This window comes from Mus musculus, chromosome 15, assembly GCF_000001635.26.
Source record: "Mus musculus strain C57BL/6J chromosome 15, GRCm38.p6 C57BL/6J".
Taxonomy (NCBI): Eukaryota; Metazoa; Chordata; class Mammalia; order Rodentia; family Muridae; genus Mus; species Mus musculus.
Window position 1 is genome coordinate 83,836,268 of NC_000081.6, and position 22,553 is coordinate 83,858,820.

Sequence of the window (22,553 nt, forward strand, 5' to 3'; positions counted from 1 at the left end):
CGCAGGCAGCCTGCCCTATGAGTACAAGATCGTGATTGCGGGCAACCACGAGCTGACCTTCGACCAGGAGTTCATGGCCGACCTCATCAAGCAGGACTTTTATTATTTCCCGTCCGTGTCCAAGCTGAAGCCGGAGAACTATGAGAACGTGCAGTCTCTGCTGACCAACTGCATCTACCTGCAGGACTCAGAGGTCACGGTGCGTGGCTTCCGGATCTACGGCTCCCCGTGGTGAGTGTGATCGGCCCCCACCTTCACCAGCTGTTAGGGCGAGGCAAGCGGGTGGTGGCAACTCCAGTCTCCTACAGGGGCATTGGGACCCAAAGTTGAGGCTCAGGGCTGGTGCAATGAGAACAGGAGGATCTGGGACTTGGTCTTGTCACTCTCACCATCTGTTTGACCTCAGGCAGGCTACTGTCACCCCCTGGGCCTCAGTTTCCCCATCTGGAACCAAGGAAGGGTAATCAAGGAAGGGTAATATCATCTATATTCTCTACATTTATATATATATATATATATATGTTGTCTTACATGCAGGCAGGTGGTATTGTCTCCAACTCACGATAAAGAAATGGAGCTGGGAGAGAGTACGGACCTTCCAAGATGGCACAGCTCAGCAGGGGAGGGCTGCAGCTGCAGGGCTTTCTTTCAAACACGCGCCTCCAGCACGAGGGAATCTTCCCTTTCTGCCTGTCTTCTGTCCTCCCACAGAAAGGCATGTGGTTGTTGGAAAAGACAATTGATCCACATAATTGAGGAAAGGCATCTGGGACCATCAGACGGTCCCATGGGGCACTTTCTTGTATGGGGACAGCAGCTGTTTAAAAAACAAATGCACAGGGAACCCTTATTCTCTTGGAGACAGTGGCTGACTGGGCCATTGCTCTGAACTCACCCTGCTGGGTGGTGCTCGAAGTGACCACGGGTCCAGACTTGCTTTGTGATGGTCACTGTGTCCTTGGCAATGGTAACTGACTATAACAGTGCTGCTGAGGACAGCGATGGTGATGGTGGAGATCTGTGGTGATGGTGATGATGATGTTGGTGTGATGCTTATGATGGTGATGATAACGATGACGATGAAGTTGGTAATGGTGTAGATGATAGTGATGATGGTTATGTTGGTGATGATATTGATGATGATGGCAGTGACGCTGCTGCTGCTGGTGTTGGTGATGATGGCAGTCGCCGGTGAGGCTGGTGGTAGTGATAAGGATCAGGTAATGAACAAGATGGTGGTGATTCTGCTGCCGCCTGTGGCATCATGTCAATAGTCTGTGGGCAGATCTACTGGCCCTTGCGTGGTCACAGGGTGTGAAGTGCTGGCAGGGTGAGAGGAAGCTCCCCAGAGAAGATGGATGACCTCAGCCTCATGGGAGGAGATGGGCGTGGGCAGGGAGGGAGTGGCACTGTGGAGGGCTCTGGGTGAGCTAAGAAAACACAACACATCTGGGGAACCCTGGGCCGTGGTGTTTGGTGTCCCCTGGTGATTTGAGGCCGAGGTGGGGATAGGGCCTGTGTGGATCTTATGAAGCCCCAGGGATGGGAGAGGGGCCAGCCTGACTCATTCTTCTGCCCCAGGAGGAGCCTGCTGTCTCTGCCTGGGGTGGTGATGCTCAAGGGTTCCATGCTCTCCTGCTGCCTCTGAAGGTTTTTGGACACTCAACGATGTGAGGGACTCGAAACCAAGGGCAAGGATGTGAGAAGGAGGCTGAGGCTGCCTGACAGGGTGCAAAGGCTGATCTGAAGCCTGCTCGTGTGAGAAGCTCACCTTGAGCAAAGTCTTGGGTCCTGAGGCCTGAACAATCTGGGCGGGGCAAAATAGGGTGGGGCCATCAGGATGAGAGGCGGAGGTTCCGAGTGTGAGGTCAAGAATCAAGACTGGGTCTCTTTTCCCTGTGGTTTACAACCTGCCCCAACACACACACACACACACACACACACCCCATATACACCATACACACACCACACACACACACTACACACCACACACAAACCATATACACATCACACACATACCTATACACACACACACACACACACACACACACACACACCATATACACCATACACACCACACACACACACACACACACACAGCTCCTTAAAAAGAAGGTTATAAAGGTTAGAGGCATGGCTTAGAGACCAAAACAAACAACCCCCCCCCAAAACCAAGAAACCCTAAGCTTAATTTTAGCCTCACATTTTGTGGGCTGTGTTGCCCTGGGCATCACTGGGTGACCTTCCTATGCCTTAGCCCACTTTCTTACAGAATGGGGTGGCAGTGTGCCCTCCTCCAGTGGTGGCTATAAGGTGTCAGAGGGCTCCCCTGAGCCTATGGCCATTGCCATAAGTGCTCAGAGGATGGAGACCTGCTTTGTTAGTGTGCCCTTCCTTCATGGTCTAGTAAGGAGGGCGAGGGGAATGGAGGAGACACACCACCCAGCAGCCAGGCTCAGGAGAGCTGAGTAACTCAGCGTCAGGGCTCCCTAGGTGTGCACTCCTCTCTCCAGGGAACGGCTCATCAGCCATCACTGAACTAGCCAAGAGGGTGAGGCTTGGGTGAGCCCAGCTGCCAGTTCAATCACTGTCCTGATGCTTGGAGCTCTGGCCACCAGTGGCCCCAGTGTGACCTTCACTGTGGACATGACTGGCCTCTCTAGTCCTGGCTTCCCCCAGGCCTTGCCTTCTTCTTGACCGCAGACCTGTGCCAGCGGAAGCCCAGGCTGGTGAGCAGAGTAAATGAGTAGGGTGTGTGTTGGGGGAGGGGGTAATCAGGAGGCTGTGCTGTGCTCCTGAGAGGGCACGATGGAATCCACGATGTTCCCTCCCCGCTGGATCAGGCTTTAGAACTAGGATAAAGGGAGGGTGGCTCAGGGGGTGGGGCACACACATCCCCAGCCTGGCTGTGCTTACACACCGTGCTTTCCTTGGCCTGATGACACAAACAGCCCCAAGGCCGCTCTGTGTGCAGCATTCTGCTTGTTTCTCTGAAGCTACCTGGGGCTGGAGTCAGGTGGCAGGAGGTGACTGGCTCTGTTTCTGTGGGGCCACAGAATTAGTCCTGGCAGCTGTCCCTTCCCCTCTGTGTGTTGGTGAAGCCCTGTCTCTAGCAGTGTGCCTGAAACACGGGATGCACAGATCAAGGCACCACCAACCACTTTGGGTAACTGTGGCAGCCTCTCTGGACCCACGGTGCCATGGGGAGATGATGTCACTGCAGTATAGCAGGGCTTGAGGTCTGTGTGGCTCTGCCTGGCACGAGGTAAGCACCATCAGTGGCTTGTGATCCTTGTAACTCATGATCTAAGGGGGCATGCTCAGAAGGGGTGAGCCCTATGCCAGATGAGGGGTAGGTTGACAACAACCCCATTCTATAGACAGGCAAGAAGAAGTCCAGGTGGGCACATGGTTCAGCCAGGGTTTTCAAGACAGAAGTGCCCCCAGACTCCTGGCCAACTCCTGGTGAGCTCTACCCTCTCTGGAGTCAGAGTCATGCAGCACTTTCCTAAGTACCATTTGCGTGTCCTAGGGGACATGGAGACCTGAGAATCACTCTCCTGGATCATCAGTAGATGGATCAAGCCGCCCATGAGAATTGCTGAGAACATGGCTCCCACCAAGCCCCATGGACTTGGCAGGAACTCACCATTGCAGTCATTGCTGTCCTGGGTTCCTGCCCTGATGGCAAACCACAGTCAGCAGCTATCTCCTGATTCAGGAAGAAGCCCTGGAAGTTAGGGTCAGCGAAAAGCCCCCATGGAGAGATCTGGGAACTGAAGAGATCACAGAGCTAAGGATGTGGGGAATGGAGTGGTTGTCACAGGCAAAGGCCAGGAGGCTGGACGAGGTGTCAGCCTTGTAGGCACTGTGGCACTACTTCAGACCCTGTATGGGTCACAGTAAGAAACAGAATCCATAGGCTGGGCAGCCAGAGCCTCCACCCCTGGGTCCTTGGCTGGCATCCCTGCCCTACCTTTCTCCCCAAGGTCCTGGAAACCAGGTTTTCCAGAGTAACATCCCTCAGGATCCCTCCAGGGATGGAGTACCTGAGGACCACATGCTTGGGACCTGCTGCCTCCCTGTGGCTCGTTTCCAGGAAAGCTTTGTGGATCCTGCCTCACTCTGCATCAGAAAGATGTTCACCCAGAAAGTGCATCGCTGCTGGGGATGTGCGCCTGTGGGTTACAGGTGACCTCCCCCTCCTATTCCATGGCTTCTGGAGGGCCTGGGGGCAGCCATCACCATGCTTCTGCTAATGAGGCCTCTGTGCATCTTGCCAATACATTCCTGGCCTGGTGATCCAGCCCTGTCACCCAGGAGTCAGGTCCTAGTCCTGCCACTGAGCTGTGGAAGCAGTGGCCAAGCTGAACAGCCTCCCCGAGGTTCATTGTCTGGCTGGTAAATGTGAGGTCTCAGTACGTACATTACTCTTCCAAGGAAGAGAGCCTTAGTGGCTGGTGTCCTAAGGATGCTAGAAACCACACACATGGAAACGGTATAAACCAGCCTTTAAAAATGTATTCATAGCTTCAGAACCTCGTAGCCTAGCTACAGACTCCACCCAGACCTGGTTAGGTGTGTGGGATGAACCCTTCCCCACAACCGTGTCCTAAGATTTGAGGTGAACACGGTCAATTTCTTGGCACCGGTCAGCTACCCTCAGGGCAGCTCATGGTGGGAGAGAGTGATGGATGGTTATTGAATTCAGGTGATTCAAGACAAGCTCCACAGACATACCTGTAGCTTGTCTCCTTTCCAGTCAGTCTGTCATTGAGTCTCCCTTCCCAGATGATTTTGTCGAGCTGGTGATTAAACTAACCAGCACACAGTGAGTGGTAAAGTTATTTCTTCTCTCTCCCCAGTCACATTGGCTGACACGTGGAGTTCAGATGTTTTCCCCAGCTTCAGAGCTGGAACTCTGTCATATACAGGATGGCAGTATGAGAGCCCATGTGGCTTTAACAGGTAGTGATCTGCTTGTCACAGGGGGGTATGCACGCAGGGCTCTGTATGCCAGCAGCGATTCCAGGTAGCCACCACATGCTCCCTGCTTTTACGTGTGTGCCGGGGATCTGAGCTCTTGCTCCTTTCTTATCCACTAGGGCTTTGTCCACTGAATCATTTCTCCAGCCCTCCAATTTCTTTGGCAAAGTCGGTTTGCCAAGTGATGTCCCCTGCCAGCAGTTGCTTACCTGTACCCCTGCCAACACTTTGTAACATAAGGCTGTAGGTTTTCCTTGCTCTAGAGTGGGTGCTGGTGCTGCCGTGAGCCTTGGAGCCTCTCCATGGCTTCTGGCCGCCTACATTCCTCCTCTCTGAAGTACTCAAGTCTTTTGCCTCGTCTGTTATCTGGGGGCAAGGAGAGTCTGTCTTTTGGTTGATTTTAGTGGTGTGGGGATGAAACCCAGAGTCTCAGACACACTAGGCAAGCTCCCTTTACCACTGAGCTGTCCCCCTGGCCAGCTCTGTTCTTTCTCTTTCTTACTGGTTTTTAGAGAGGCTTAGTGTGCTCTGAGCGGAACATGCGTCCTTGGTCACTTGACACTTGACAGATCGCCTTCTGTCTTCTTGCTCTGCCTTCTTACAGAGCCACGAGATGGGCAGAAGCCCTGGACTTGGGTGTGATTAGACGGCTTCACACTTTTCTTCCTGGCAAGTGCTTCCTGTGTCCCGCTGATGGGATCTGTGCTCCCTGGACCCCGGAGATTCTTTCCCTTGCCCAAAAAAGCCTGCTGCTGGCTTTTCAGGCTTGGACACTGGTGTCACTGGAAATGGGGGTACTTGGTGTGAGTGAGCGGGATGTGTGTGGTCCCACTTTGTGTTTTTCCTTGTGGACACTGTTGACAGGCACCGTGGATCTTCTCTGCCATCTTGTCTCCACAAGGGCCTGGGTCAGCCCTAGCCCCTCACTCCACCAGCTCGTTCAGAGTGGGACAGGAGTGTCTTATGTCACCCTAACAACGGGCTTCTTCAGTACCACCTCTGCTCACTGGAACACTTGAGACCAGGGGCTTCTTTTGCACGTAATCTCTCTCTTTCTAACTTCAAAGCCTGACCTGGCACCTGGCTTATGTTGATAGATGTTTCTCGAATAAATGAGTGCACAGGTGGGAGGATTCCAAGCAGTGGGGAGTCTACCATGACCCCTCCCTGGACTATCTGCCTGTATGCGAATCTTTCTGTGGCCTCCTTTTGACCCACGTCACCAACCCCTCACTCCCTAGGTTCCTATTCCACGCTGGACTCTGGACACGTGGCCTGCCCATGCCGCCTCCTGGCTCACCACGCTGCCCACTCTCACTAGTTCCCCGAGACCGAAGGCCAGATGCCTGCCTCCCTGTGCCTTTGACGTGGGTGGGCTCTCTTCCAGCATCTGGAGAGTAAAGATGGGGCAAAAATCTGGGGAAATCCTGCCTTCCTCACGGGCACGTGGTGACTCTGTGGGACTTTTGACACAGTTGCTGGTCCCCAGAACTAGAGCTGGGCATATATGTCCATGACCCAGGGCGGCTCTTGGATGGAAGTAACTGCAGGAAGAGGGAAGAGTCAGCTTTTGCAAAATCCTGCTTCTTCTTCTTTTTTTAATCCTGCATATATACCCTATTCATTTATGGGTTTTGGATGCATTTTTGTTCTCATTTAACTAAAAACGGCCTTGATTTAAAAGAGAGAGAGAGAGAGAGAGAGAGAGAGAGAGAGAGAGAGAGAGAGAGAGAGAGAGAGAGAGAGAAGGGAGTGAGGGGGAGAGCGGAGCTGGCACGTAGCAGGCCCATCTGCTCTAATTACTTGTGGTATTTTGAAAGAAGGGATCTAAACCCGCTGAGACGCTGAACTTAGGGAAGGGGAAGCGGCTTCAGGGCTGCGGGACCTGCGCCCCGGTGGCTGGGCTCAGATACGGATTCTGTGCTTGGCTGGATTGCCTCTCCTGTCAGGGCCGGACCCTGAGACCTAAGGAGGGGACTTGTCTTGTCTCTAGGAGCCAGTTGGGCACTCTACAAGGCTGGACTGAGGACCCAGCCTGCTGTGCCAGTGCCAGCAGCATGGCTGTGGTCAGAACTGTGGCTTTGTGCGACGGCGACACAGAGAGTCTCTGTATCACAGAGAATTCAAAGAGGCCAGATAGATAGATAGATAGAGAGAGACATTGCCTGGCACACAGTTGGAGTCTCATCGTGCTGCTGGCTGGCTGCGGCCACCCAGGGTTGAGAGCACGGATAATAAAGGTTTCTTTTACATAGCTGATAGCTGCAGACAGCACTCTCTGAGCCGAGCACAGAACAGCGAGTGCCTGGTGGCCTCTGGGGGCAAGCTGGGGGTGGGCGCTCATGTCCTCTTTGATGTCCCATTCTCTTACTTTGTACAGTTAAGTAGGCTTGCTGCACAGCCTGGGGCTGGAATGGAGCAGCCTGGGAACACTGTCTGTCTCTGATGGTGCTTAGGGAAAGCCAGTCGGTGTGACAGATGTGTGTCCTACCACAGTCCCCAGGACGATCAGTGAGGTTCCCACTACTCTCTCACTTTAGGGATCAAAGTACTAAGTCTTAGGAAGCAAGCTGACTTGCAATGAAGGAAGTTCCCACAAGGATCAAGGGGAGCTGGATCAGGGAGGGAAGCATGGCGCTCTCAGGACAGCTACAACAAGGTGCTACTAGAATGCCTTTCACCGGGGGAAGAGCATGGTATAGAATCACGTATCATCTGACCAGAATGGGTTCAAGGTCCTGGGTACTAGAGCAAGGAGTCTAGAGTATTGGTCTGAGCATCCTGATGCCCTGAGGGACTGCCCTGAACTGGGCCCCACTACTCTGGCTGTCACAGCGTCAGCTATGGCCGCCTGCTGGTGGGACACAGTGAGTCTTGCTGTATCTATCCATCCCTGCTTATGGCCCTGGCTACATCCCACCTGGCTTCCAGGAGCCCTTGCAGGTGTCTCCTTGTCGGCTAGCTGCTCTGCTGTGTGCAGGCTTGGGACCTTCCATCCGTCCTGTGTGAGTGATGGGCTGGTCCAGGACCTGATGTCCAACTCTTGGTACGACCCTTGCCTTTTCTCTTAACAAAACCTTGACAAACCACATCTGTGGTGCTTTTCTGCTGTGTGAGTGTGTGTGTGTGTGTGTGTGTGTGTGTGTGTGTGTGTGTTAGACTGTCTTTTGACATTAGCGTGTCTATTGTGGTCATGTCTATTGAGACTCAGAGGTCTGGGCAGCTCTGTTAGAAGTCAGAGTCCCGTTTGGTGCATAGCCCAGTGTAGGGGGTTGCCTGCCTCAGTCTGTGAGTGTGCCCAGCAGGAGCCACCTGATGCTCGTGTCTTGGCTTGGGGCATCCTGAGTGAGAACTAGGGACTTGTTGCTGGACGTCTAGGCTCTGCAGTCTCTGGTAGAGGAGCCTGGACTGGAGTCAGGGTGTGAGCTTTGTGGTCTATTTTTATTGAAGCCCTTGGGGGCCCAGCTTGAGGAAGGTTTGTTGAAAGCCCAGTCCTTTCCTGGCTTGGTGGCATCTTGCTGTCTTACTAATGTTAAGGTCCATCCCACTGAAGTCCCCATACAGCATCTGTCATGAGCTGTCCTGGATCTTTGGGTAGCTTTATGAGGTTACGGCCTTCATAGCTTGTTCAGGCAACTGAAGCAGACTTCCTCTCCTCAGGACCCAGACAGGCCCTGAGTGGCTTCCCTCGACCTGCTCTGTTTGTTCTGTGTCCTCAGGGGACAGAGAGGACTATGCTATCTTGTGTTACCAGTGAGTTGGGGATGTACAGGGATGCTGAAAGGACTGGCTGTGATCTCAGACCTGGGAGGAGGCAGGCATGTGGGTCACTCTACTGGGGCGTGTTAGCCTCAGCCGGTGCTGGTATGGGGTAGCCTCCCCCTGACACTGGCCTGGCTCTCTAGTGGGCCCCATGGACGGCAGAATAGGCTGGGCTTCCGCTCCTATCCCTCCTATGGCTGAGTCTTTTCATGCAAACGAGAGAGAGAGGCAGCTGCTGCGCATTGAGCCATGGGGGTGGTCAGCAAGGCCACCTAGTACTATCTGTCATTGTCTGCAGATGGCATGTAGTAAGGAGCCACCTGTCTGTTCAGGAAACTGCCTATATGACCAGCTAGGCTTAAGTCCTTCTCTGGGGGGGGGGGCAGCAGAAGACACAGCTCAGGTCCCCAGAGACCCTGCCTGAAAGTATGTCCACTGCTGTTTCACTACCCCTCCCTCTTCCTGGTTCTCAGTATCCCAGACCTGACACACTATGTCTATGATGGGATCTGAAACAGGAAGTATCCTTGACTTCCAGACCCTTCTGAGCTGATGGCGCACATATCTGTGCACACATGCACATTCAACATACAGGCCTACACACATGTACATATATTCAATAAACACACAAGCCTACCCACACATTTGTGATACACACACATGTCTGCGCGCACACACACACACACACACACACACACACACACATGCACACAAAGACACTCATATACCCACAGGCACAGGTGGACTAGGGAAGTGCACTGTTAAGGACACACACACACACACACACACACACACCACACTTCCTTCCCCTTCTCCCTCCTATCCTTATCTTCTGCTTCTCACCCCCAGCCACTGCCTCTGTACCGCCCCTGTCCTCTCTAGCAGGCTGCTGTGCGCCTGCTCCGTCTCCCCACTCAAGATTAACGTCTGAGACGAATCACTTGCCGTCTCTGCACAGAGTCCCAGCAAAACAAAAGATGAGCGATTCCACACATCGGAAGGGTGGGGGAAATTAATTAAGAATGACAAGGGACCCACTCTACCGCGCTGTGCCTTCTGCTGCTGACGTGGTGGCTGCTGTTGTGGCCCCAGTGGGTGTGTGAGTGACAAGCTTCTGGACACTGGGCAGCTGGTGGGTCCCTGCCCACTCACCATAGCTTTGGGCCATACTGCTTACTACCCCTCCACTTCCCCCCAACCCCTGGCCTCTGCATGCCAGCACCCAGGGACACAGGGGAGACAGCTGATTCAAGTTTCTGCCATAGTAGGAGGGGCTGTCCCCCAGAGGTGGGACATCTGCACTCTAGACCCTGGGCTTGGGAGCTGTGGTCCTATCCCCGGTCTCTCTGAGCCTTGGTTTTCTCTATTGCAAAAGGGGGGTGGGGGGATCACAGCCTAGTTGGGGGTCTGCGCCCAGTGACAAATGGCAGTTTCGTCTGAGACACTACTTAGCTGTGCTGTAGCTGACCCCTTTGGGAGTGGCTTAGGAAAGCCTGTCTTTAAGGGGACCAATGGGAGCATCCTACGGGTAAGTTGACCTGAGTCCACCCCCAGCATCAAGCTTTCTGAGCACCAGAATGCAGGTGGTGACACCAGGATCCAGGTTCCTTCTCGCACAATGGGCACACTCTGCCCCTCCCCCCCAACCCTCCCCCGCCTCCCACCCTGGGCTGGCTGGCTCCTGAGAGGGTGAGGATGATTAGCCAGGGGCAGGCATCCTTGTTAGAGCTGTCATTCTGAAGCTTGACTGGCAGGTCCTAGGGCGGGACTACCACTTGGAGGGTGCAGAGGGGAGAATACTAACCCGGAAGTTCTTCATGCCTGCAGCCTGACAGCGTGCCTGCTGGCTTGTTCCAGTTTGCATTCATCTTTCATCGCCGTTCTTCTTGAACATACCTTCCCTGAGGGCCACCCGGCTCAGTCCTCTTGCCAGGCATAAGAGACACAGGGGCAGATCTGAACACTGTGCTGGAGAAGCCTACAACAGACCATCGAGGTGGGGGTGGGGTGGGGGGGTACCTGTGCGAGAGGAGAGAGGTGATCAGGGGACACTTCTGGAGGAGATGGCTTTTGAGTTGGGCCTTATGAACATGAGCCTTGGTGAGAAGTTAGCGCCTCTGGATGTGGGGTGGCAGGAGACAAAGTCTGGGGGTAGCTACTAGCTTGGGCTGCTTACAGAGCAGAACAGGCACAGTCAGCCTGTTGGGGGAACTTCATGGGAACCTGGGCTGCATTGTCTGAGAGTCAGTTGGGGTAGGTTCAAGGGCCCTGTGTGCCAAACCACCAGGACTGTGTGTGTGTGTGTGTGTGTGTGTGTGTGTGTGTGTGTCTGTTTCCTGGAGACAGTGGGGGAGCCATGGGGGGATTTGGAGGTGACACAGGCAACCTGTGATGGATGCTGCCTCTTCCCTGATCAGCCAGGCTGAAGGCTCCTCCCAGGGAGCCTGTGGGGGCAACTCAGACAAGAAGCTTCTGTGTGGAAGGGAGAGCTGGTGCCTGGCTACCCCCAGGGGCCTCTTTGCATCAACCATTAGCTTGAACACGGGTTGCAGGGGTCTGGGATCCTGGCCCAAACCCTTCTTGCTCCTGTGCGTGCTCAGATATGCTAGCCTTCTCTGTGCTAACACTTTCAGTGCCTGAATGCGAAGCTCCCAGCAGTTTCCTCCCAAGAGTTAACTGAGCAACTAAATACAGAGGGTGTTACCATAGAAGGGTGGTTATTTTTATCGTTTTGGGTTAGAAGAGAGAGCCTGGCTCTGGACCAGCACTCTGGGTACCCAAGTGATGTACTCTGGCTATGTCACTTAGGTATGGCTCTACACCCTAGCTTCTGTGCTTGTGGGAACCATGATGGCAGATATCTCCCTGGGTGGGTGAGGGGCCCCTGAGCTGCCCCTCTGTGGATGCCCCTTCAGTGTCCCATAGGGTCAGTGCTCAAGCATGATCTCTGGCCTGCAAATACTTTGGGGTCAGGCCTCCACTGCCCTACACTCTAGACCCAGGAAATGGGTTTAGCTAGAAGGTCACTGTACCCTGGATGAACCTTGGGGAATATGCCCACTCTGGGGCCTGAAAGCTTGCTCTGGAGAAGCAGAAACTAGGGCCAGGCAGGCTCCATTTCAGCTGCTTGCTATAGAGGAGTGTCTGTAGCCCCATCAGCTGTCAGGGAACCCAACTTCACGCTTCATGGGGACCCTGTAATGATTGGCCATGAGGAGGTCATTTATATTGGCTAAGCGGGCCTAATTAGGTTTGATCTGAAGGTTAGCAGACGCACACAGAAAAGCTGTTAAGGGGTTAACCTCAGAGAGATTACGTTGTATTCAGTGCTCTGTTAAAGTTTGAATTAATTTTTCCCATGGGTTTGCTCACATTCTAATTTTCAACTAAATGAGACATCTGTTTCAGAAAAGGAAAATTTGCTCTCGTTGTCATGGCAACTATCATTCTGTAAGAAAATTATTCCAATGGTTACTTTAGAACAGAAAGACGGAGATTCAGGACATAAAGCCGCCTTCGGCTCAGTCGGAATTCTGATGGACCACCCTCCCTGGTTAAGAGATGCCATGGATGGTGAGCCCGGTGGCAGGTGGAGGTGGAGCCAGGTCCAGATGTTAGGTCACAGTGGAAGCTGGTCCAGGGGCTCTTGGGCACCCCAATATTATGACTTGATCAGTGCACCCCTCAAATAGCACTGGAGACTCCAGAGCAGACTGTACACTGAAGATGGTACCTCCTTTATCTCCTGGGCCTGAAGCAAGTGGTGGTTGCTCTGCCCAGGTCCTGCCCCTAAAGGCCTCAGTCAGGTCCCTGGAGTCTGCTCAGGCCTTGCCAGTTGACACAGCCATTTAGGCCTGCCCAACACCCAGGGAAACCCTCACTGACACTGCCTCAGAAAAATCTTCCAGAAACTTCCCTTCAGGCTCAGCCTCCCTCTGCTTCCCAATGCTAAGGCAGCTAGTAACATCCTGAGGCATTGCCTGTGTGGAAATACTTCCCTGAGGTCCCCGGCTGTCCTCGTCAGTCCTTCTTCCTCCATGTTGCTCCTAGCAGGACACAGCAGCTGCGCTCAGGGTCAAGCCTGGGAGAGATGAAGGGCCAGTGTGGGGCAAAGTCAGTATGGCTGACCCCAGGCCACCAAGAGCTGAAGTCCTGCTGACTGTTGCTCCCAACCAGGAGTAAGGCAGGAGCTTGTGAGGCAGGAGCTCGTCTGAGCCTGCGTGGGGAAGGAACAGCCCAGGGCTCTATGCCCTGCTGAGGTCTGATTGCCCACCATGCTCTGCATGGAGTGCAGAGTGGTGCTGGCCTGAGTGGCTCCTCTGGTTCTCCCCATGAGAGTCAGTGTTCAGTTTTTCCTCCAGAGTCAGGTTCAGTACTGCTGAGAGGAAGCCGGTTGGCGGCGGTGCTCCAGGCTGGCTTCCAGGGTCCGTGGGATATCTGCTGTGTTTTAGAAAGCTACGCCCTGCAGTGGCTCAGAACTAACGGGTACCTTTTCCCGTACTGATGAAACCTTGTTGTATAGGTATTTGATTAGGTTTTTGGAAAATGAAGCCTGTGTTTGGAAGACAGCACCAGACATACACTGCTCCCCATCCTGTCTGTTGCCAGGACATGAGTGGTTTCCACGCTGCTGTGGCCTTTCTGGCCCCTATTCCCACCCCTTCGGCTGCATAGCTCTGAAAATCCTAGGCAGTGATTCAGAAATCTCGAGCGAGGCCCAGGTCTCCAGGGTGCGGCAGGCACAGTCCAAGGAATCCATGAAGAGGAGCTGCCAGTCCCAACCAGGGCCATGACAGAAAAGGACCTTGTGACCAGCGCGTGTTAGGAAGGGGTGGGTGGGGAGGCACAGTTTAGTTAAAACTATCTAGCTGAAGTTTCCCTTCCTGCTTTCAACTTCTCTGAGGTCTCCTCTCCTGCAACCTCACTAGAAATACTCTTGCCAACCATCAAAACTGCAACTTGAAGAACCCTGCTCTAGACAAAGTCTTACACCCAGGCTTGGTGGGTGCCTCCTAGGAGGTGTCCGTGGTGATGGGTGTGATGGGGATGATGGTGGTAGCAGAGGTGATGGGGATAATAATGGTGGTTTTGTTGAGAAATGATGATGAAGGTGATGGTGACAGAGTTGAGGATGATTGCGATGGCCACATGGAGGTGACAGCAGTGACAATGGTGACGATGGACAGAATAGGGCTAGTGAAAGTGATGATGGCTGAGGTGGAGGTGATGGTTGCACCTGGGATGGTGGTTATGGCTGTGCTGATGTGGATGGTGGCGGTGCTGAAGGTGGCTATGGAGGTGACAGATGGTGGAGGTAACAGTAACATGGGGATGGAAGCACAGAGGCAGAGCTCTGAGTCCTCAGAACTCCCGGCACAGGGCTCCTGTGGATTCAGGTATCTTTCTGTCATGGTCACCCTAACTCTCTTAAAACTCACCCCTTGTTCAAGGTCACACAGGTAGCAGGTAGTGGACCATCTTAACCTCAGCCAGTTTGGCTCCAGGCTCCTTAAAGCTGTGTGGAGAGAAAAGGGGAAAGGGAAGGGGGGGGAGGGGAAGGGGTAGAAGAGGAGGAGGGGGAGAAAGGGGGAGGGGGAAAGGGGGAAGAGGGGAGGGGGAGAGGGAGAGGGAAAGGGAGGAAAGGGGAAAGCAGAGTAGAGGGGGAGGGGGAAACGGAGAAAGGGGGAGGGGGAAAGGAGTAGAGGGAAGGGGGAGGGGGAAAGGGAGGAGGGGAAGGGGGAAGGGAGAGGAGGGAAGGGAGAGGAGAAGGGGGAGGAAATGAGGGGGGGGGAGAAGGGCAGAGGGAGAGAGAGAGATGTTTTCCTTCAGGAGAATGCTCAGCTTTCTTCAGATGGACATGAGCAGGCTGGAGTAGGCATGTCTGAAGGAGGAGGCTCCTGACTGAGCCACCTCTGCCCTGTGCTGTTCTTTCAATGGCTGATTCCAGTCTAGCCACTGTCCCCTGATGGACACTTCCCATGTAAGGGAACCCTGTGGGAAAGGTGTCCATTCTGTGGCTGGGTCTTGATCCCTGGTTCTCCCTTTATGCACCTGGAGTGAGAATCATGACCCCCTCTGGCCCAGGGACAGGGCCACCTTCTTCACTGGCGGCTCTTGAGGCTGCTCCAGTGGGCAGAGGAAGCAGGTGGAGCCACACTGCCTCTGAATGCCTGTGGCTTAGCAGTCAGGACTGAGGTGGTGGTGGCTGGTGTGTGCTGCCTGGCTCTGGCAAGCTTTGCTGGAGGTCTGTGTGATGGACCAGCCTCTGCCTTGAGGTGCTGGCTAAGACATAAGGCACCAGAGCTGGTTAGTGCCCTGATTAGGCACCAGAGGGTCCTCAGCCCCACTTACACAGTACTTACCTGCCTTCAGGGCTGGGGTCTGATACAGGAAAAGGACCTTTGACACCCCATCCCCACCCTGAAGTGACCCAGGGTGTCCACCCGTTCTTCACACACCCAGGTCCCTCACTGCAAGCTTGATGATCAGAACAGCAGCCCTGTGTCACCTGGGCATCTTCCCTTCTTGTGTAACACCTAGCAAAGGCCTCAGTCGTACAGGCCAAAGCCTGCACGGATAAGGCTGGGAGTTCTTAAATGGGGTTCTGTGGAACCCCTGCGAATCCTAAGTAGGGGCGTTGGTGTCTGCCATTAGTGTGGAGCCCTTGGGTTTACAGGCAGGGGTGTCAGCCATGTTGGCCAGGAGTAGGATTCAGGTGGCAACTTGGGACCCATGATGGATTGTGAGGGCAGTGTCTGGCCTGATCAACTCACAGCGTATGGTGGTAGGCAAATTAAAGAGCTGGCTGCATCTGCTCCTGGGGTCTGTCTCGCCTAGGTCTGGCTCCATTGACGGCAGCCGGCTGTGGCTGCGAATGCAAAAGTCCCCCAGACTGTCCCAGTTTCATTCAGATTGAGTTGTCAAGCTCGCCCTCATGGCTGCTTAGCCCTGTGACCTGTATCCTTCTCTGTGATTGTGCCATGCTCCTGAGACACCCCCCTAAAGTGCCCATCTTCTCTCCTAGGCAGCCCTGGTTCTATGGCTGGGGATTCAACCTCCCGAGAGGCCAAGCGCTCCTGGAGAAGTGGAATCTCATCCCAGAAGGAGTAGACATCCTTATAACTCATGGACCACCACTGGGTAAGGTCTGGGGTCTCTGGTTTGCCTGGGCTGGGGGCTTTGTAGGAAGGGGTGTCTGGTGTCTGGGGCTGTACGCAATGAGCCCTGGGTTGGTTTGCTGGGTCTAACTTGCTGGGGTGCCACTCTTACCAAGCCAATGTCACCAGGGCTGAGGGCTCTATCTCCCAGTGTTGCTCCTGTCTGGTGCACCCCTACTCTGGTATGAGCTGAGGCTGTGGCTCACCTGTTGCCCTTCTAGAATCCACTGGCTTCCTGCCTGGGGCCCCTCAGCCTGTCCCAGCATGCCCCAGCCTGTCCCAGCCTGTCCCAGCCTGCTCCAGCATGTACCAGCCTGTCCCAGCCTGCCCAGCCTGCCCCCTCTGCTTTCCTTCTAACCTGCCTCCCAGGTCCTTCCTTTTCCTGGTGATGCTGGATCTTGTTTAGCCGCCGTAGCCTCCTCACTGCACTCCAGTCCTGGGTACCTGCTCCTGCCCCATTTTCAGTGGAGGGTGCCCCGAGGTTGGGGCCTCTGCTGGGACAGTACAAGAGGATGGTGACTGGGCTTCTGCTCCTCCCCCACAGGGCCTCCAGGCCAGTGGGCCAAGTCCTTCCTCTGTGGCCTTCCTGCTCTCACCCTAATTCCTGCTCTCCTTTCTTAATTCCTCCATCTTATTTCCTTCCCACTTTCCTGACTTCCTCTTCTCCTCCTCCCCTTCTGTTCTTCTGATTATCTACCTACCCATCTACCCAACCATCCATTCATCCATCCACCCATCCATCTTCCCATCCACTTACCCATCTGTCCATCCATCCATCCATCTGTCCATCCATTTATCCATCTATCCACCCATCCATCCATCCATCCATCCACTCACCCACCATCTCTCCATCCATCCATCCATCCATCCACTCACCCACCATCTCTCCATCTATCCATCCATCCATCCATCCATCCATCCATCCATAAGTCATCGCCTTTGGTCTGCTTGCTCTCCAGATGCCCTGCCCCAGCCACAAAGCACACTGCACACCTGCTTTGGGAATGCCCACGTGCACCATGCCGCAGCAGGTGCTAATGTACTTCATTTCAGGTTGTAGTCATCGGGGTAGCTGGGATGCTAGAGACCCCCACCCCAGTCCTGTCTTAGCCATCACTGCCACTTAAGGATGGGACTATGTGCTTCCAGATTCTAGGGCAGCACTTATGTCTGCTAGATGAAGCCAAGGCACAGAGCTGTGAACCCGTCTGCGAGGTGGAGGAGGAACTATGGAGACTAGGACCTAGCTCTACTAGGAAGCCTGGTCCTACTCACCACCCACTGCATGTCTGTCTCCTTCCCTCCCCTCTCTCCTCCCCCTGCCTGGCTGTGCTCTGGTCTCAGCGCCTCTCTTGTGATGAAGCTTGCTGGGCACACTCAGTAGAAGCTCTCCAACCCTTGCTGGCAGCTCTGGAGCTTCTCTCACCCACCCAAACAGAGAGGGGCCGGCAGAAACCTGATTGCTCACTCAAGTCATTGATTATTTTTCGTTTGTGTAGCCATGGAAAGATAATAAGCCACCACCATATGGGGCAGCTCTGGGAGGCTGGCGGCCAACAGACACAGTGGGCACCACAAGAGGGTGTCTCAGCCAAGAAAACTAGCTTCCTGCTTCTGTGCACCGCCTCCACTCCCATGTATCCCAGGCTGGGCTCAAACTTCTGATGTAGCCAAGGATGACCTTAAACTCATGATATTTCTGCCACTACCTTCTCTGTGCTGGGATCACAGCCATACCCTAACACATATACAGTGCCCCAGAGCTTCATGCCAGATAGGCAACAACAGAGCTAGACCACAGCTTCCGTGGGTTTTGTAGAGAAAGTTTCTGAATGGGAAATTCTCCCTCGGAGGCTATGGAGGCTCCATTTTGCTTCCAGCCACTGGGATACCATGGACTCAGTTTGCCCTTCTACAATTGGGTAGCTCCAAACAGCCCCTGCAGCAGCTGCAGGCTCAGATCTGTAGTGGTTCTATGCACTTGGACCCAGGTGCCTGGCCTCCCGTGGGCTCTTGTAAAAGAGTCTCTTAGCCCTGCCAAGGAAGAGAGATTGTGCCTCCAGGAGCTGCGTTGTGACAGGCTTTTCTCTGAGGCATAGTTCTGGAACTTGCTGTACCGGGAGAGAGGATCTATGCTGGGACTGGGGCATGACTTCAGGTCCCACCCAAGTCTGCGCTAATCGATGCCTGAGGTGCAAGATTCCCGCTGACCCCCTCAACGCCTTGTCTCCCCACACAGGCTTTCTAGACTGGGTCCCCAAGAAGATGCAGCGTGTGGGCTGTGTGGAGCTGCTCAACACAGTCCAGAGGCGGGTCCAGCCACGGCTGCACGTCTTTGGCCACATCCATGAAGGTGAGTAGGTGGGCAGGAGGGCAGGGAATCTCACATGGGATGCCTCTACCAAATCCTGCTCACTAGCTCCCTCTCTGACTTCTGCAAGAAACAGCCCAGCTCTGTGGCCCATGCATAGCCTACTTCACAGGCATTGCTGCTGTGGTTAGCACCTCAATGCTGCTGGCTAGCAGGTGTACTCACTGAAGTGGTGGGGATGTCCGCACCATGGACAGGTGGCTCACAGTCCTGGCTGCTCACACTGCCCCCACCCCCAGCCCATCCCTGCTCATCAGCTTACCTTCTTAGTCCTCAAGTGTTCTTCCTGGAGCCCAGGTTCAACATCTGATGCAAACCCTTGCTGTTTACTGGTCTGCTCACCCTGTCTGTGGGGTTGGACCATGGTACCTGGGACTCCACGCTGCGTTCATCTAGTTCATCTAAGAGTTTTATAACTTGGAAGTAAATAAACCCTGGCCATTTCTTGAGCACCTCTGAGCGCTGTTCTTGGGTGTCAGGAGAGTAGAGCACGTTTGTCTCTGGACATGGTCTCAGATGGCTGGGCAGCAGGCAGCCATCAAAGGCAGAGCACTGGAGCTCCCGGGGAAGCTCAGGAACAGTGAGTTTACAATGCTGGTTGTCTTCCTGGGCTCTCTTATGGGCCTTCAGGGACAACCTATGAAAGGTTGCCAGTGACCCAAACACCACCATGCATATTTGTATCGGCAAAATGGTACTCCAGAGAAGAAAGGGAGAGCGTCCCTTCTGGTGTGAGCCAGAAGAAGGGACTTCAGCAAGCAGAGTTGGTGGAGAGGGCATGTAATAAAAGACAGAAATGTGACAGTGGTCACCATGGTGATTGTGAGGAGAACAGAGATGATAATGAGGAGGAGGATCACAGTGGTAATGATAGTGGTGACAAAGATGGTGGTGGTAGTGACACTCAGAAGATAGTGGGTATGGTAGTGATGTCATGGCAGGGAAACACTTGTAAGGAAGAGGGTCTTGGTGATGGTGATGGTAGTGTGGTGATTGTCACAAGGATGGTGATGACTAGTGTTGATGGAGAGATGATAATGATGGTGTTGACAACAGTGGTCATGAAGAGGTAGTGGTAGTGTTGACGGTGGTGATACTGTAGATAGCGATGATGATGTTACCATGATGGCAGCGATGATGTCATGGTGATGATGGCAGTGCTGGGGATAGCAACAAGGATGGTAGTGATGTAGTTCAGGGCATAGTGCTGCTGCTAGGCATGGGGATGATGATGTCATCATGATGGGGATGAAGATGTCATGATGACATCAGTGCAGTTCGTGGACATAGCACACGAACACACCTGATCATATCTGATGAGATGGTGATACTGGGGACTGTGGAAACCAGGTGCCTATACCTAGTCACATCTACTCTGCTGACAGTGGCCATAGAGACCATGCTGATGACACCTGCTGAGGAAGACGATGTGAGGATAGTGATGACTGACTTGCTATGTGCTTTTCCTGTGATGTGCACTGGCTTAAGCACTGCATTTGGGCGTTGAACTTACTTGGTCCACCTGGCAGGCTCAGAAGGACCTATTATCGCTTCCACTTGACAGATAAAAAGACCCAAGAATGAGAACTGTTGTAGCTTGCCCCAGACATGTCCCACCCGCTATAGCAGAACACCTGTAGCTGCCACAGCCACTCACCAGAAAGCTCCAGATAATGGTCTGACAGGTGCGTGCTTACTTTCCAGGGTATGGCGTCATGGCAGACGGGACCACCACCTATGTGAACGCGTCGGTGTGCACTGTGAACTATCAGCCTGTGAATCCCCCCATAGTCATCGACCTGCCCACACCCCGGAACTCCTGACTGCTACCCACTCCAGTTCTGCCTACCCATGTCAGCTCTGTATGTCTGGCCAAGAGCCTGGATCCCCTAACCCACTTCCTCCCATGCAGAACAGCCTGGACAGTCCATTTGGCCTCGGGACCAGCCAGCAACGAGTAGAATCCTTGGGATAAAAGAAATCGCCTTTGTCAGCTTTCTGCCGCCTGCTGCTGGGACCTTGAACAGTCCCATCAGGGCCACCAGGCTCATCTCTGTGTTCTGTGTGTGCATCTGCCCCTTTTTTCTAGAGCCTAACACACTCACAGCCCTGTCTCACTTGGGAAATGACAGAAGCTCGGTTCGAAAGACACCCTCCGGCTTTGAGAAGCCGCTGCTCTCGGATGGAATTTGGGAAGTTTTATACAAGATGTCTAGCTACCCAAGTGTGTGGCTTGTGAGCCCCAAGGTTGCGGAAGTGTATGGCCTAGGCTCGGGCAGCTCTTCTCTGGCTGGAGGAAAGGAGATAGACTTGTTCCTTACGTGCATGGGTCTTGGGAATGTTCAGGGACATCTCAGGAATTCCGACAGCCCCCGGCCAGGCCTAGAGCAGATGGCTTGGCTTAGTCCCCCATTCCTTCCTCAGGACCCTGCTGCCAATGTGGACAATGGCTGAGTGTCTCCAGCTTCTGGCTCAGAACCTGGATTTGGGGAGGGGAGCTTTGTTCTTCTGGGTGGCCAGAACCTGCTGGTTACTCATCACAGTGAGGCCATCTTAGATCATCTGGGACCACACTACTTTGTAGATCACGATGGCCAGGGGATTCTGTGGGCTGAGACCTATGCCTGGTCATGTACATGCCCCATGTCTGTGGCATGTGTGTGCTTCTCCAAACCTAACCAGGTTGTTAGCATCTACAACGAGCTCCATCCTCCATGTGATTGATTTTTCCTTCCGAGGGTTCCAGGAAGCTTGTCAGTACCACCAGTAACCGGGAGGTGGCGCAGTTACAGAGCCACCCCGGGTGCTGATGGCAGCTCCACCTCTGGCTGCAGCCTTTCTTGAGCTAGGCCTGGGTGAACCCATCTGCAGAGGACAGAGCCAGCGGGCCCTGAGTCAGGGGGAGGCAGAGTCCATCACTGTCTATTTAAAATGCCCATATTTGTTCTTTGTGGACTCTTTTTTGCACTCATTCCGATTCTTAGTAACATGTCACTAAAATAGTATTATTTGTCCCGACTCTTGATGTTTTACACCCTTTATGTCATGCATCAGACACGAGGGCCTCACTTGCTTGGCCTGGTTCCAGCCTTGGGGACCAGATATCCTGGTACCTTTACTCGGTATAATTTTGTTTTATCTACAGACATTCCTGCAAGGTAGGTACTCTTGCCCTGTTACAGAGATGAGTCCACTGAGAGGAGAGGTCACTTGCCTGAGGATGCACAGCACAAAGGGGGCAGCAGTGGGATTTGGGCCTCCATCTCTGGCCTCACACCCTTCCCATCACCACTGGAGTTCTCTCCCTGCAAAGCAGGGCCTGGGTGGAGAGTCTCGCTTCATTTGGAAGGGTCCTTTTCAAAACTGGCTCTTGTTCATTCTCAACCTCGAGTCCCTCAGACCATCAGGAATCCTGAGCTTTTGGCTCAGCATCCCAGCATCCTGTGAGGCCCACTCCCAATTCTTTCTCTGCGGGTGAGTGAGCTGGGCTCTGGGATGCATTCCCAGGCCACCTTTGGTGCCCTACGTTGGCCAGGGGCAACTGTGCCCCACAGGACACAGGGCTGCAGGAATCTTGCTTGGGCCAAGTGGTCCTGGTGTGTGGGACATTTTACAAGGTCTCTCTTCGGTGCCTCAGATGCATGGCGTGTTTGGGGCAGAGAAAAATACATCTCCCATGTGCTTTCTCAGCTCCACAGTTTCTATATGGACCAAGAACTATAAACTTAAAAAAATTTTCCTAGGGCATCTTCAGAATGCGGCATATTTTTATGTGGAGAAGAAAAGCTGTGGAGGCAGCTGTCTTGAAGAGAAAATTCATTGGAAGTCCTCAAGATTTGAAAGATGGCGGCCTGCTCCTCAATCATTTTGGCATAACTTGATTGTGGCTGTAATTTTTTTTGTCAAGCATGTCAGACAATAAAGTCTTTGTAAAAAGAAAAGGCTAAGTCCATCTGGCTGCTCGTCCTGTGGGTGTGTCCCTGAGTTATGAGGGGGCAGAGGGAGGAAGAACTCCAAGACCTAGTGGCTAAAGACCCCCCCCATGTGACTACTCTCTGCTTGTCTCACCCCATCCCACCCCTCATGGGCACAGGGACTACAGACATCATGGGCAGGACTGGATGTCTGAGCTTCTAAACAAAGCATTGTGGTGTGGCCGAAGTGCTGGGTTTTCCTGAATATGACATGGCCAACCCAGCCATAGGAAGGCAAAAGGTTCATGGGTTGCCTAAGAGCAGCATCCTGGTCTCAAAGTCGCTCCCAGCTACAAAACTTCT

The 22,553-nt window shown here is 53.7% G+C and overlaps 1 protein-coding gene and 1 long non-coding RNA gene across 12 annotated transcripts in view; one reads left to right on the forward strand and one right to left on the reverse strand.

The window, feature by feature from the left end:
* Nucleotides 1–22,220, forward strand: part of Mpped1 (metallophosphoesterase domain containing 1) — a 79,016-nt gene extending 56,796 nt beyond the window's left edge. For 4 of the 9 annotated variants that reach the window (XM_006520819.2, XM_006520817.4, XM_017316573.1 and 1 more), the window contains exons 4-7: nucleotides 6–231; nucleotides 15,773–15,888; nucleotides 18,145–18,258; nucleotides 19,981–22,220. In XM_006520819.2, the coding sequence (XP_006520882.1) occupies nucleotides 6–231; nucleotides 15,773–15,888; nucleotides 18,145–18,258; nucleotides 19,981–20,099 (575 nt within the window). In that variant the 3' untranslated portion in view covers nucleotides 20,100–22,220. The remainder of the gene's footprint in view (nucleotides 1–5; nucleotides 232–15,772; nucleotides 15,889–18,144; nucleotides 18,259–19,980) is intronic. The other 5 variants (NM_172610.3, NM_001359132.1, NM_001359131.1 and 2 more) reach the window with 3 other exon arrangements.
* Gm41370 lies at nucleotides 214–19,882 on the reverse strand. Of its 3 annotated transcripts, none has more exons than XR_003951468.1 (7): nucleotides 18,539–19,882; nucleotides 16,264–16,396; nucleotides 14,187–14,263; nucleotides 10,553–12,829; nucleotides 896–1,197; nucleotides 532–697; nucleotides 214–444 (listed from the first exon to the last, which is right to left on the reverse strand). It is a non-coding gene; the product is annotated as a predicted gene, 41370 (long non-coding RNA). The 3 variants fall into 3 exon arrangements; XR_003951467.1 differs by having other exon boundaries at nucleotides 532–817; XR_003951466.1 differs by having other exon boundaries at nucleotides 532–1,197.
* Nucleotides 22,221–22,553: the final 333 nt, after the last annotated feature.